This window comes from Orcinus orca, chromosome 2, assembly GCF_937001465.1.
Source record: "Orcinus orca chromosome 2, mOrcOrc1.1, whole genome shotgun sequence".
In the NCBI taxonomy this organism is placed as follows: Eukaryota; Metazoa; Chordata; class Mammalia; order Artiodactyla; family Delphinidae; genus Orcinus; species Orcinus orca.
In genome coordinates, this window is record NC_064560.1 from 84,678,956 (window position 1) to 84,692,652 (window position 13,697).

Here is a 13,697-nt window from a genome sequence, read left to right on the forward strand (position 1 = left end):
TGAGGCCACTTCAGAAGGAAGGGCCAAGGCCTCAGCAGGCAAGAGGCTGGCGGAAGCCCCTAGCTTCTCTGCCGTGAGGCCCCAAGCCAAAGCCCCAGTCCCTCTGACAGCGGGGCTTGGGGAAGGGAGGTTGGTAGGGTCTGAGGACAAACAGCCGCCAAGTTGGAATCGCAGGCTGTGAACTATGGGGAGGAGAGAAGACCGCCCCGGGCTCACCACCCGCACCTGAGAAGGAGAGGGGCTTGTAGATGATTTTATCTGATGGCTGGTGGAGAAAGGAGCAAGGGACACCCCCTGCCAGGCCTAGTAATCATTGGAGAGGCCTCTTGAGGTCCTTCCAAGGAGCACAGGGGCTCAGCACATCATTCCCAGGAGCCCAGGTTCTCGCTGCCCTGAGAAGGCACAGGGGCCTGGGGGTGGGGTCCCTAGAGGACAGAGGCAGCGGTGCAGGAGGCAGAGTGACCAGTTCAGGCTGAGGCTGCGGAGGGGTGGAGGGGGTGTCAGATGGGGTGGATAGCTCCATCGACAGACGTACGAGCCTCTGGGTGGGCAGCGGCTAGGACGCCCAGAGTTGGGATCCCCAAGGAGGCAGCAGTGTACCCAAGGAGCCCCCCATCTACCTGCCAACCTCAGTCCAGCCAGGGGAGCGAGAGGAGGGGCTCTGCAGCACCTCCCCTGCCCTGGGGACTGGAAGGGCTGCATTAGACTGGGCTGCGGCACCCCCTGGGCCGGGGGCTGGGGGAGCTGCCCGAGGACAACAGCTAGAGCAGAGCCCAGCGCTCACCGGCGGAGCGCCCCTGCGGCCTTCCTCACACCCACGCCCTCCCCAGGCTTCTTCAGCTGGGGCCGGGCCTAAGGGGCAGCAGGCACCACTCCCACTTCCAGAGGGGCCTGGGGGGTCAGAAGAGGCACATTCAGTCAGGTGGGAGTTGGGCCCTCCTCCATTTCTCCTGCAAGGGGCGGAGGGAGAGCAGCCCGGTCACTCCAACCCCCTCAGTGACAAGCCAGGGAGGAAGCCGTGGAGGTTACCGAGGGGAAGGGGGTGTCCTCGTACCCCTCAACCCCTGCATAGCCTCGCTCTCCTCCTCCCCACGACACCCGCTCGAGACAGAGCTTCCCCCTCACTCACCTCTTTGCAGGCTTAACTCCCGGCAGCAAAACTAGCTGGTTGGGCCCCTCAGCCTTTTGTACTGGGCTGGGGAGCCAGGTGGGGCAGCCAGGGGGCAGGGCCTCACTCAAGCTGGAGGCTCACCTGAGCGCCCTCCTCCATTTATTAGGGCAAGAGGTGCACGTGATGTCTAGAAAGCCCACCTGGGTGGGGAGAGAAGCCCAGCCAGGGCAGGTCTGAGCCAGGCCAACAGGGGGCGGAGCGGAGCCAGGTACAAAGGCTCCTGGCCTCCCCGCTGGCCCAGAACCCTCAGGACTGGCTCTAGGTGTTAACACAGGCCCCGACTTGATGTGACCATCAGCAAGTTCCTGTACCAGTTTCCCCATCTGTAATCTAGTGGGAGTAGTAGTCCGTGTTACTGGAACACCTGACTCAGCATCACCTTCAATTAAAACCCAGGTTCCTGGGGCTTCCCTGGTGGCGCAGTGGTTGAGAGGCCGCCTGCCAACGCAGGGGACACAGGTTCGTGCCCCGGTCTGGGAAGATCCCACATGCCGCGGAGCGGCTGGGCCCATGAGCCATGGCCGCTGAGCCTGCGCGTCCGGAGCCTGTGCTCCGCAACGGGAGAGGCCACAACAGTGAGAGGCCCGAGTACCGCAAAAAAAAAAAACAAAAAAACCCCCCAGGTTCCTGGGCTCTGCCCAAGACCCTTCTCAATGGGGCCCGGGAAACCATTATCCCAGGAGCCTTAGCCGGTTACAGGGAACGGTGGGGTCAGAACCGAAGCAGAGTGGGCCCCACTCCAGTTTCCTTGAGGGCTGGGGGGCACCCAGCACACTCAGCTCCACACCCCACCACCCCCTCCTTGCCCTCAGCTCTTAGCCATCGATATCCCCACCAAAGAATGGAACAGGCTTTCTGAAAAACTGTGAGGGGTGATAACACTGCCTCCCTGACAAGAGTCCCGGGGCAGAGTTCTGTTCCCGTCCCCTCCACCTTAGGCTGGGCTCCTTAGGATGCTGTCATATCTCCTCCCTTAACAGATCCCTCAGGCCAGGGCCAGGTCTCTCCCCTCAGACTGGGCTCCCAGGACACAGTTGTCCCAAGGGACGCAGCCGCCTCCCCCTACCAGCTCCAGCTCTGCACTGCTCTCATCCAGCCTCTGCACCATTACGGTCCTCTAAGGCCGCAGGCGGACTCGGGTGCGGAGTCCTATCTCGAGGCCTCAGATCCTGCCAGGTAACTGTGAGCAAGATGCACGCCTGGCACGTGACAGGGACACAGCAGGTGTACAAGGAAGGCAGGAAAGGAGGGAAGAGGGCAGAGGAAAGAAGGAAGGAAAAGAAAATTAAAAGCAAAGAAGGGAAGAATCACAGCCAAATCCAGCAAGGCCCTAGTAGCCGGGTGGGTGAGGCTGACAGGCTGCAGAAGCCCAGGGCCCGGGGGTTCAGTGACCTCGCCTACGTTGCAATCCTGTCTCTCCCTGCCTACGCTAGTAGCCCGGAGTGATTCAAACTCTCCAACACTTCAGCTTTCTGTAAACATGAACCACACCCCAGCTCTTCAGGTTGCAAGAGAGAGTTGACGTGGTAGGAGCAGACTGGATTTGAGCCTTGTTTCCGGGCCCCGCCTCCTCCCATCTCGTTCAGGCACTCCAGCCACACCTATTTCCTCTGGGACCCTGCACATGCTGTTCACCTGACTCAGGAAGCACTTGGCACTCATTTACCCACATCTTCCTACTTGGCTCCAAGGCCCACTTCAGGCAGCACCTCTTCTGGGACCCAAGGACACCTCCTCACACCCCGGTTAGGCCAGGTCCCTTCTGAGCTTCCATGGCACCCTTCCCCCAGGTTCTGCACTGCAGTCACCACGTGTGTTGGAGTTACCCATCTCCTGGCCTGGGAAGGACTCCAAGGGCCTGTGTGGATAGAGTACTGGGGGCAATGGGTCTCCACAAATAGTGTAGCTGAGCTCAGCGAAGACCCACAGATATTAGGATAGATGCTGGTAGGTGTGACCAGCCCTCACAGACTGGCTCTGCCCAGACTGAGTGGGAAACCACGGCCAGGAGGCAACCTCAGCAGCCCTGAGAACAAACCTCTGGGAATACATGCCAGCAGAGGCAGGGTGTCTGGAGGGAACCTAAGCCCAGCTAAGGTTGTAAGAGGGGCCGGCCCTCAGTGGAGAGATGGGGACAGCTCTGTTTTACCCAGCCCTTGGCAGGCACATCCTCGGTCCTGGCAGAGGGGCACACAATAGGGTCCAGTGACCAGCATTTCTCACTGGGCAGTGGGCTACATACCAGCGACCACCAGGACCCACATGGGTCTCAGGAAGGAGAGGCTTTGCCTGAGCAGGGAAACAGCTGCACCGTGGGCATGTGGTGAGGGCCCGTGTGGCCGGAGCTAGCGGGCACAGCGTGCTTGTCGGCCTCAGCATCTTCTGGGCTGGGAGCAGGGAGAGCTGCAGCCTCTGAGTGAAGGGCTAGCGAGGACATCACCTGGCGATGACATATGAAATCTATGACCTCCCCCCAAGACACAGTCAGGCCCCAGGTCCAAACACAACCCAAATGCTTTTATGTTTAATGGCCTGCCTCCAGGGCCCACAGCCTTATTACAGACCTTAACTAGGCCAAGGGCCTGGCTTGCCAGCCTCTGGCTCAGTTCAGCACTCTGCAAGAAGGTACCCCACAGCAGGCCTGGCTGATGCGGCCCTGGCTTGGGGAGGGCCAAGGTCCTTAGTCGACATCTTCGGAGACCTCCCAGGACCGAGTTGTCACTCAGCCTGTTCCTTTTTTAGTCCCTGAGTCCCTGCAGCTGCTTGGCTTCCGGCAAACACACAACTTTCCTGGGAAAATGCACCAGGTTGGGGCGGCACCTCAGGGAAGTCACTGGTGTCAATTCAGCACAGGCTGGGGCCTCCCAGGGGTGAAAGCAGCAGGCCCAGGACAAGGATGCCAGCCCCAGGCTGTATCCCTGCACCCCCTGTAGCAGGGGATGGGAGGGGAAGGCTCCCTCAAGGAGCTCCAGACTCGGGGGTTAGGGCCCAACCCCAAATGCTGGGGCTGTATGTAGCCCTAGGCTTTCCTGGGAAATGACTCTAGAAAGTGTGTGAGCCATATACACTGGACAACATACCACTCTAAGATGACCAAGTCCTATGACACATCAAGACTTTCTAGAGGAAGGTTCTGCGGGCCTCAGCCTCCTATTCCAGGCCCTGGCTGAGATCTAGGCTCCTGTCCTGGGCAGGAAGCAGAGAGCAAACCGTGATGGGTGTGTGTCAGGCATCACCCCACAACAACCCTGTGAGGTAGGCTGTGTTGTCCTATTTTACAAATGGGGAACTGAGGGCGCAAGAGAGGAAGTGGCCTGCCCGTTTACACAGCAAGGAACAGGAGCCAGGATTCAAGCCCAAGTCTGTCGGGCTCCAAAGCCCACACGTTTTCTCTAAGGAAGAAATAGGAAGTAGTCCTTTCTGATAAAGGCCCTCAAGTTAAAAGTTCAGGGGCTCTCAGCCCAGCCTGGGGTGGGGGGCGGGGGCAGGGTAAGAGCTGGAGAAACCCCAAGGCCATGTCCGCTCCTGGCCCTCAGCAGCTGGACCGGCAGAAGCGGGGCACAGAGAGTGATCCCCAGATCTCCAAACAGCAGAGGCGACCAAGGCTACAGCTGATGACTCTGGCTGCCCAACAGCTGCGGGCGGGGCGCGGTCCGGTCGGGTCCTGAGGCCTTGTGGCCCCAAGTGGGCAGAGCCAGGCCATTGAGCCAGGCGGATTCGAGCAGGCTGCGGAAGCGCGCCCTCATCGCGGGGCCGGGCAAGCTGGCACCAGCAGCAGGGGTGGGTGAGGCACCTCGGGACCCTCCTCCAGCAGTTGCCTCTGCTTTCTCCAGGCCAGGGGTTGGTGGCTTCCTCCCCGGCTTTTTGGCTTTGGGGGCAGACAACTTCCAAGCCAGGTCTAGGCTCTCTGGCTCCTCTCTGGCCACGGTGGGCTCTGAGGAGGACACAGATCCAGCCTCAGTGTCAAAGTCACCTGGAAAATGAACATACCGTCAGGCTGCAGACCCCCAACACCCTCAAGTCCCATCTCCAGGCCTCCAAAGCCATCTAGACCGGTGGTTCTACTGTCCCAGGTCAGGGCGGCCCTGGCAGGGTCACAGACATCATGACCCTTTCCCAGCATGTGCACACTGGCCAGACCGTCATGCCCGTCAAGCCGAAAGGGTGTGCTTCTCCTCAGGTGATACCAGCACTCTATCTAATGGGGGCACCCCCCAGGAACCCTTTGGGTGCAAGGACAAGAGGAAAGGGCTCAACAGGCCAGAAACCATTGGTCTGATCCAAAGGCTCACTGAACAGGTGGGGAAACTGAGGCACAGAGAGAGAGGACCCTGCCACATATAAGGGTACCATCATTCTTCTGTCACATCACCCCCAGAACCGGAACAAGAGCCAGGCAGGGACTGCCCAGACAGCAGTGCCCGGAGGGAGGGAGGGAGTGGAGGAAGGGGTGGAGGGAATGGGAGGGGCCTTCTGACCAAGAGCACACCTACCTGGAAGGGGGGCTGTCAGGGGAGCACTGTCTAAGGACACCACTGAGGAGTGGCCCCATAAGGATACGGGAGGGAATGGGGACGGGGGCACCACAATGCAGCCAGTGGTAGGAGGCTGGGCCCCAGACTCTCGTAGGCTTGGTCAGAGCAGGAGGGGTCTGTGATGTGCCTGTGACCCACTGTCCAGAGGACCTGTCCCTCTCTGGGCCCCAGAGAGCCCAAATGTATAGAGAGAAGACTGGCTGGGGGGCTTGTGAGTGAGGCATGACACCCACCTTCACTCTTTCTCACCCAGGAATAGAATGCTTGTACTTGCATTTTCTTTGCACCCCATTAGGGCAAATGCCCCAACTTTGTAAGTGCTCAGCAATGCTCATCACCCACACCCCAAACTCCACATCAGCACCTCGCTGCCTCAGGCCCCCTCTCCACCCCGATATGGAGTCTGGACCAGGGCAAGACTGCCAGGATGGGAAGGGGACAAGAAAGTTTCTGTGGAGACACAACCAGAGGCCTGGTGGACGTAAGGCAGGGGGACTACAGAGCGGGCCTCTGGCCTCAGTGCCAGATGTCCTGAAGTAGGACAGGCAACGACAGACACCACTTGACACCATCACCAAAGCCGCGGCTGAAGAAGAGTGATCCTGATGGTACCCGCCGTAAGGCACTACAGCCACTCCCCAGAGCAAGGTCCAGCTACCTGAACTGAGGCAGAAGATGCTCCCAGACACAAAAACAGCACATTGGAGAACACCGTGCACAGATTATTTGGTAGGGAGAAGCAAACCACAAAATGACGCTCCGACTTACAGGCAATTTCTGTGTGTGTAAATATCTGGGAGGACTGGGGAATTACACATTTAAAAGTGTTCCGGGAGGGAGGGTGGGACCCCTCCCCCTCCCAGGTTTGGGGTACGAGGTGCTGGATGAATGCAGTGCTGCTGAGACGGGAAAGACGGGGATGGGAAGCGAGCTCAGGGGAAAGGTCAGGAGCGTGGTTTGGGAGGAGTTAAGGGTTGAAGAGCCCCCAGGTGCAGAAGCCCAGCACGCAGTCAGGTATCTGGGGCTTGAGCTCGGAAGAGGGGAGCGGGGCGGGACAGACACGGGGAGATGACCTCAGACAGGCACAACGGAGGATGAGGGGGGAACCTGGGAGGGTGCTGCGCCAGGGAAGGCCAAGTTTTCCTGGGGACAGAGCAGTTGGCATGTTCAGAGACTTACAAAGGAGGCTGTGCAGGCACTCATTGATGCTGGGGGTGAAGAGGGATGCGGGCATCCACAGAGCCTACCCTGGAAGGCCAGCCCCCTCCCCAGGCACGAGCTCTTTCCAGAAGCCCGGGAATCCCTCAGCCCCTGGCTGTGACCACTCACACAGCCCACACACCTGTCACTCGCTCACACAGCTCCGGTGGCTACTGGGGCTGCCCCATGCTCACCCAGCTGGCGGCGTACACAGTCTCGCCACTGAAGGCCCAGCAGGTCAGGGTAGATGTCGGGCAGCTGGCGCAGCGCCAGCAGCTTCAGCATGCGCGACGTGCAGCCGTGCAGGGCGCGCTCCCGCAGGGCCCGCTCCTCCGACAGCGTGGTGGGCCGCAGCTCCACGCGATGCTCCTGCAGCACGTGGTCCACGGAAGCGGGTGGCAGCCGCGGGAAGAGCCGCTCCTTCACCAGGTGGATGGGCACGAAGATGGCCCCGGCCCGCACCACGTGGGGGAAGGGGCACTGCTGCGTGCACACGAAGCTCTGCAGCTGGGACAGCAGCTTGCTCAGCAGCCCCTGCACACCCTGGCAGTCCTGCCACGCCGCCCGGCCCCAAGGCCCAGACGTCTCAAGCCACTCGCGCAGCTTTTCCGGCGGGGAGTGGGCCACTGAGCCCGAGATGGCGTCACACAGGGAGGCATGCAGTCCTGCAAAGTGTTGCTCTGGGGAGTCTGCTGTGGCGGGAGTAGATGCTGGAGCGGGGCCTACAACTGGAGCCGGAGCCGGAGCCGGAGCCGGTGCAGGTGATGGAGCTGGAGCAGGGGCCGAGGCGGGGGAGGTCATGGCTACAGCTGGAGGGCTGGGCAGCGCCAGGTTGAAGCAGGCCACGGGCAAGGGCTGGGTGAGAATCTGTAGTCCAGCAGGCACAGGTGTGGGGGTGGGTGCAGGCTGAGCAGGGGCTGAGGTGGGCACAGCTGGGACCACGGCTGGAACCACAGTTGCAGGCAAGGGTGCTGGCCGGAGGATCTTGAATTTTCGGAACATGAAGGCTACAGAGCTGTGGAAGTTGGTCCTTGGGGTCGCCTCTGTGGTCACTGGCACCCCAGGCAGGTCCGGTGCCCCTGTGACTACCTTTTTCAGGACTTGCCGATCTGAGACTATGTCCCCCACACCTGGCATGTCGGAGATTGTGTTTCCCGCACCTGGCACATCCACAGCTGCGGTGGGCTTGGCATGCCCTGCGGGATGAGGGACCTTGGTAGGGGGGGCCTCTGCCGCGGTCTTCTTCACACTCAAGTCCAGTGCCACCTCCTCCTTAAGTGAGGCGTGCACACTCGAGGGGGCTTCCCGGCCAGGCAGAGATGCCCTGCAGTCTTTGTCATGGCTCTCACTGGGGGCTGGGGCCGGGTCTGGCTCAGCTGTGGCCTCAGGTGCCTGCACGTCCAGGTAGTCACGGTAGGGGGCCAAGCTGAAGACGTTGTCGATAATGGGCATGGGTGGGGAGCTGGGTGGCAGTGTGCCCTCGTTCTGCATAAGAGATTGGCGCTCCTGGGCACAGGGCGGGAGTGCCGGTGGGGTGCGTGGAACTGGACTATCTCCAATGATGATGGGTGCCCCAGGGTGCTCATCGAGGTGGGGCTGGGGCTGCTCTCTCCTGCAGCTGGGCAGCCACATCTTCTCCTCAGCTTCCTGCACTGGCTTCTCTGCAGGCCTTGCGGGTTCTAAGCATGGCTGGCTGGCAGGCAGAGGCTGGCATGCCCGCTGGAAGGCACCGGGCTGTGGCACAGCCTGCACACTGTTCTGGGAAGGTGGCGTCCCTCCGAGCCCTGGGGATGCTCCATAGAGAGAGAGGTCATCCCGGGCGTAAGGAAAGCCCAGCGTCTGGGGGGCAAAGTCCACTGGGCAGCGTGGGGCGAGAGGTGGCTCCAGCCTGAGGCCTGGCGAGGGTGCTGGGAGGGGGGCAGAGGGGTAGGAATAAGTGTCCAACCCCACTGGGGGCATATAGGGTGTCTGAGCTGCCTGCTGCCTCAGGTAGGGGCTGCTTAGCCCACCAGCTGGGTACCCGGCCCCCTTGTGGGCTCCCAGAGGCTGCGGTGGAAGCACTGAGCCATAGCTGCCCTGCTTCTCTGGGTGGCGACAGGCTGGAGGGCAAGGGAGGGCCTGTGCGGGATGGGGCAGCGGATAGTGGGTGGGCACTGCATCCTGGCAGGCTGGTCCCAGAGGTTGGGCCAGCTGCGTCCAAGGACTGGGGGGTCCCTCGGACAATGCCTGCTTGGGGTCCCCAGAGTAAGGACCTGCATACTTGGAGGCCAGGAAGCCCGTGCTGTGGATGGTCCGATACTTCTCCAAGAATGCCTGGCACGGGGAGAAGCTCACCGAGGAGTCTTTGCCAGATGTCCCAGCTGGCACCCCACGCAAGAAGGTACCATCCAGGGACTGGCCCTTGCCAGGAGCTGGGGGCAGAGAACAAGATGGGTCGGCGGGGGGTAACAGGGATCCAGTCACCAGCGTCCAATCAACATCCAGGGGCCTCTTTGCTGCCCCTTCCCCCAGGCAGGTTGAGAGCCCATAACACAGAGGGTTGCGGTAGACAGGTTTGGGTGCCGCCAGTGGTGGGCCTGGGTAGGAGTGAGCCTGGGCACCGAAGGGTAGGAGCTCAACCGGGCCAGAGTCCTGTACTTTCTCGGAGCTTTCTGTGGGTGGGCGGTAGAGCAGGCAGCTGGTCAGAAGGTTGTCTGCCCGAAGTGGGGGTCCTGCCATGCTGGTGGGGTACAAGGGTGGGTATGGGGTCCAGGATGCCAACCGCTCAGACCCTGTCTTCGGAGGACCCCCCATGGGGCAGGAGAAGTAGGCACCTTTGTAGCTGCAGGGCTCCTGGTTACCAGCAGAGGGGGGCAGGCTGTGCCCGGGCCCAGAGTCTGCCTCTAGGCGGGGCAGCTTGCCATATATCACAGGCCCCAGGGTCCCCAGCGGCCGCTTCTCCGCCATCACTGTGAAGGCTTCAAGCCCTCCAGGGCCCCAGCTACTCAACTGCTGACCTGGGAGAGAGAGGGAGAGGCAGGGGCTGTCAGAGAAACAGGTTACAGGCAAGCAACAGAAGGCTGTTGCTCTTGCTGGCTCACTGCCATGCCCAAGAACTTGGCACTTAGTAAATGCTCAGTAAAGACTGGATGGATGAATGAATGAAGGCATGAGCCAACTTTATTTTGTAAGCTGCAGAACGCTCTGTTTAGTGAATTCTTGTACAGCAGCCCTAATGTACCCCCGCCCCCACTCCAGGAGCCCCTTCTGTTCAGCTTTCCTCCACATGACTCCCAAGACCCCTTCCACAATTTCAGACTTTGTAGAACACAGTCTGAGGATCGCTTCGCTTGGCTACTCCTCCTGCCCACACCTCCACCCATTTACAGATGAGGAGACCCATTCATCCCAAAGTCACTGATGAAAGACATGGGAGGAGAGGCAGGCTTCCTGCCTCTCACTACAAGTTCTTATTCCAAGATGCCACAGTGATCTCTAGATGCCTACAGCAGCCAAGACGTGGAATCAGGCACTGTCTACAAATTCGGATTTCCTGTGATACTCTAGATCTCACTTTCTGACCCGCCAGTCTCATCGAAAATAGCAGAGCCAGGCCTGGAACCCGGGTCCCTAGGCCCAGGAGGACAGATACTGGGCTTAGTTTTAGAGGGCAGTACCCCAGCACAACCCTTTGTATAAGCCCCACCCCAGACCCACCCCCAGGAGGAGAGCAAAGGCTGTCCAGCAGATGGTGCTGTGGCGCCAACAGGAAGCTCCCAAAAGGGGAGGGGAGGAGAACCTGTGCCCATCCCAGCCCCCAAACTGCAGCTATTCCAAGAACATGGGGGCAGCACAGGACCATGGAGCAGGTGGGGAGGCGAGAGGATGTGAATATGCAGGGAAGGAGCTTCCAGGGGTCACAAAGTGCTAGTTGGCAACGACCCCCATTGTATTGATGGAAAAACTGAGTACCAGAGAAAGACTAAGGTCCTCAAGCAAGGCCAAGCAAGGACTGGGACCTATAGGCTCAGAGAGGTCAAGTGTGGCTTTCCTCAAGGCAGCAGGCACCCAATGGCACAGGAGGGGGTCATCTGAGGCCAGTCTACTAGGACCACATTGACCTGCTTCTACCTCCCCCAGTGCCCTGTTCCCCGAAACCCTCAGGTGGCTTAGAAAGGATGAATCAGCTCAATCTTGCTATCATTAGGCCATGGGACAGGTGTCACAAGTTTCTATCACCAAGCCAAGATCTGCCCCCCCTCTCAGTCTTCTCCCTTCCGGCTGGTGGCCAACGACACCCACACGCTCAGAGTTAGACCAGCACATTTTGGGGACAGAAAAAGCCGAGGGTAATATGGGGGCCAATGCCTACTCTCATCCCAGCCTAAGTGCACCAAGGAAGCCAGACACGACTCAGAAAGAAAGCTATCTCATCTCCGGGCCAGAATCCAACACCTCTGGCCAGCCTGGAGAAGTGGGTGCTCCGAGAAGACAGGAAGGAGCATCAGAGCCACAATACCGACAGCAGCGCCCTATGACAGGGCCCTGCACCCCAAGCGGAAAGCCCCCACCCTGCTGCACAGCAACTTGGCAAGAAGGGGTTGTATGGTTTGGGGAGTGCTGAGCCCCCCTGCCCTTGGGGGGCTCTGGGTTAATAAGTGCTGGCTCTAGTCTCACCTCCCGACACACTCCTTGGGGCCTTCTCCATACCCACCCCCAAGAGCCCTTCTCTCCTAGGCTCTGCCCATTGCATGCCCTTGACCCTGGAGACTTCCTGAGACACTCCCCTGGGACTTAGCCCAATAAAGGTGAGGCCACTTGGGACCCCCAAGAGTCTTTGGGGGAGAGATGGGGGCTCCAGGGAGCCGGCAGAGGACTATGAAAGGTATGGGGGTAACATTACCTCCGGCTCTTAGGAGATGGGGAGAGCCCAATATTTTATACACTCCACTCTAAACGGCAGCCAACATGTAGGTGCCTCCTTCCCCCCCACACACGCAGCAAGAGGCAAGCAATTGTTCGGAGATGGGCGGGACCCCAGGGGGCAGGGTCACATCACCCTTTGGGCCACCGAGCTGCTTGCTGGCTGAGGTTGCAGCTGGGCTGGGAGGATCAACCTCGAGCAGCGCCCAGAAGAGCCCAGCACCGCTGTGCCATCCCTGCCCTACGCAGCAGGGGGAGCAAACAGCTCCGTGGCTCAATTCCCTCTTCCAACGCCTAAGGGGTCTCCGGATGGACGCTGGGCAAGACCAGGAAGAGAGCGATCCTGCCCAGCTGTGGCCAGCGCTTGGACTCTCTGAGAGGGCTGAATCGGCTCCCCTTCCCGTGTTCTCACACCTCCCCCAGCTGAGGCTCTGGGCCCTGCCCACGCTACAACCGCATCTAGGGGCAGCCCAGGCTCCCGTGGTGGGGGAAGGGTCGCGGGATCCGCTCCACCCCCTTTCCCCTACCTGCTTGGCCCATAACTCCGGTGCCTGGGGCCCTCAGTCGACCTAGCTTTGGGGCTGCCGCCACACCCGACCCCGGCGGCTTCCGGGTGTCCCCATGCCCTGACCTGCGGCGCTGGGGCGCACGTGCACCCCAGCAGGCCGATACACAGGCCGCCGCCACCCATGCAAACCCGTGCCTGCAAGTACGTGCCTGGCCCATATCTGCACACACGCCCCTCCAGAACTGCGTTCTCCCCTCGTTCGGGCCCCCGCGCACCCAGCCCCACGGACCGACACCCAAAGACTGGCGGGAGGGCGGGGGCAGGGGGCGGCCCGGCAGCAGAGTCCGGGCAGCCACCGCCTCGGGGCGATCCCGCCAGCCTGGGCTGCGGCCAGAGGGTGAGTCAAGCCGTAGCGAGGAAACCGCAGGGCCGTCCCGTCCCAGTAGGGCGCGTCCAGGGCCCCGCGGCGCCTCAGTGCCAGACGCCCCCCAGGCCAGCCCCCCGCCGCCCCCCCATCTCCGCCCGGGCAGTCCACGTGAGCCGGGCCCCGCGGGAGGCCCGAGGGCTCGGCCTGAGCGCCTCTTCGCCAGCCCCACGCCGGAGGATCGGGTGCCGGGGCCCCGCCGGGGCTCCAGAGAGCTACCAGGCCCCGGGGGCCTCGAAGTCCGGGGAAAGTTGGGGCAGCGGCGCGACCCCTGCCCCGCAGCCCGCCAGCCGGGCGTCCGCGGCAGCCAGGAGCCAAGCCACCTCAGCCCAGGCCCAGCGCGCTCCATCCCCGGGCCGGCCGGCAGGGGCGCCCTGGGGCAGCGCCACCCGCCCCTTCCCCACGCGCCGCTCGCAAACTCGGCCCAAGTTTCCGCGCCCGCCGAGTGGGCGAGCTCCTACCTGCAGGGCACCGGGGTTCCCGCTGCTGCTGCCCGGGGCCGCGGCCGCATCCTCCAGCGCCGCCGAGGCCGCGGGTCCTTGTCCTGCCGGGCCCTGCACGGGAAGTCGCGGTGAGCACCGAGCCCGGAGCCACCCTCCTCGCTGCCTTTCGCGCCGCCGCCGGGCGCCGTCTGCGGTCCCAGGCGGGGCGGGCTGGGGGCGGAGCGGGGGCGGGGCGGCCCGCGCGGTTGGGGCAGAGCCCGGCCGCGCCTCTGGGAGCTTGCGCTCCCCTGAGCCCCGGGGTGCGAAAGGCCTGCCTCCGCCAGACCTCTGGGGGCCGGGCCGCGGGCGCTGTGCACAGTCTGTACCCACCGCACTCTGCGAACCATCGCCTGGCGCGCCCATCCCACGCCTTCATTCAGTCACTCCGTTAGATCATTCATTCATTGTCACTTTCTAGCTGTGCGGCCTTGCGCCCGCCACTTGACCTCATGATCTTTAGTTTCCTTATTTTAGT

The 13,697-nt window shown here is 61.8% G+C and overlaps 1 protein-coding gene across 2 annotated transcripts; it reads right to left on the reverse strand.

Moving 5' to 3' along the window:
- Positions 1-3,667: 3,667 nt before the first annotated feature.
- C2H15orf39 (chromosome 2 C15orf39 homolog) lies at positions 3,668-13,385 on the reverse strand. 2 transcript variants are annotated; one of them, XM_004276367.4, is made up of 3 exons: positions 13,202-13,385; positions 7,101-9,902; positions 3,668-5,144 (listed from the first exon to the last, which is right to left on the reverse strand). In XM_004276367.4, the coding sequence occupies exons 2-3, from the start codon at positions 9,850-9,852 to the stop codon at positions 4,777-4,779; spliced, it is 3,120 nt and encodes a 1,039-aa protein (XP_004276415.2). In that variant the 5' UTR covers positions 9,853-9,902; positions 13,202-13,385; the 3' UTR covers positions 3,668-4,776. The 2 variants fall into 2 exon arrangements, with proteins under 2 accessions (XP_004276415.2, XP_012390866.2); XM_012535412.3 differs by having other exon boundaries at positions 5,007-5,144; positions 7,049-9,902.
- Between the last annotated feature and the right edge of the window lie 312 nt (positions 13,386-13,697).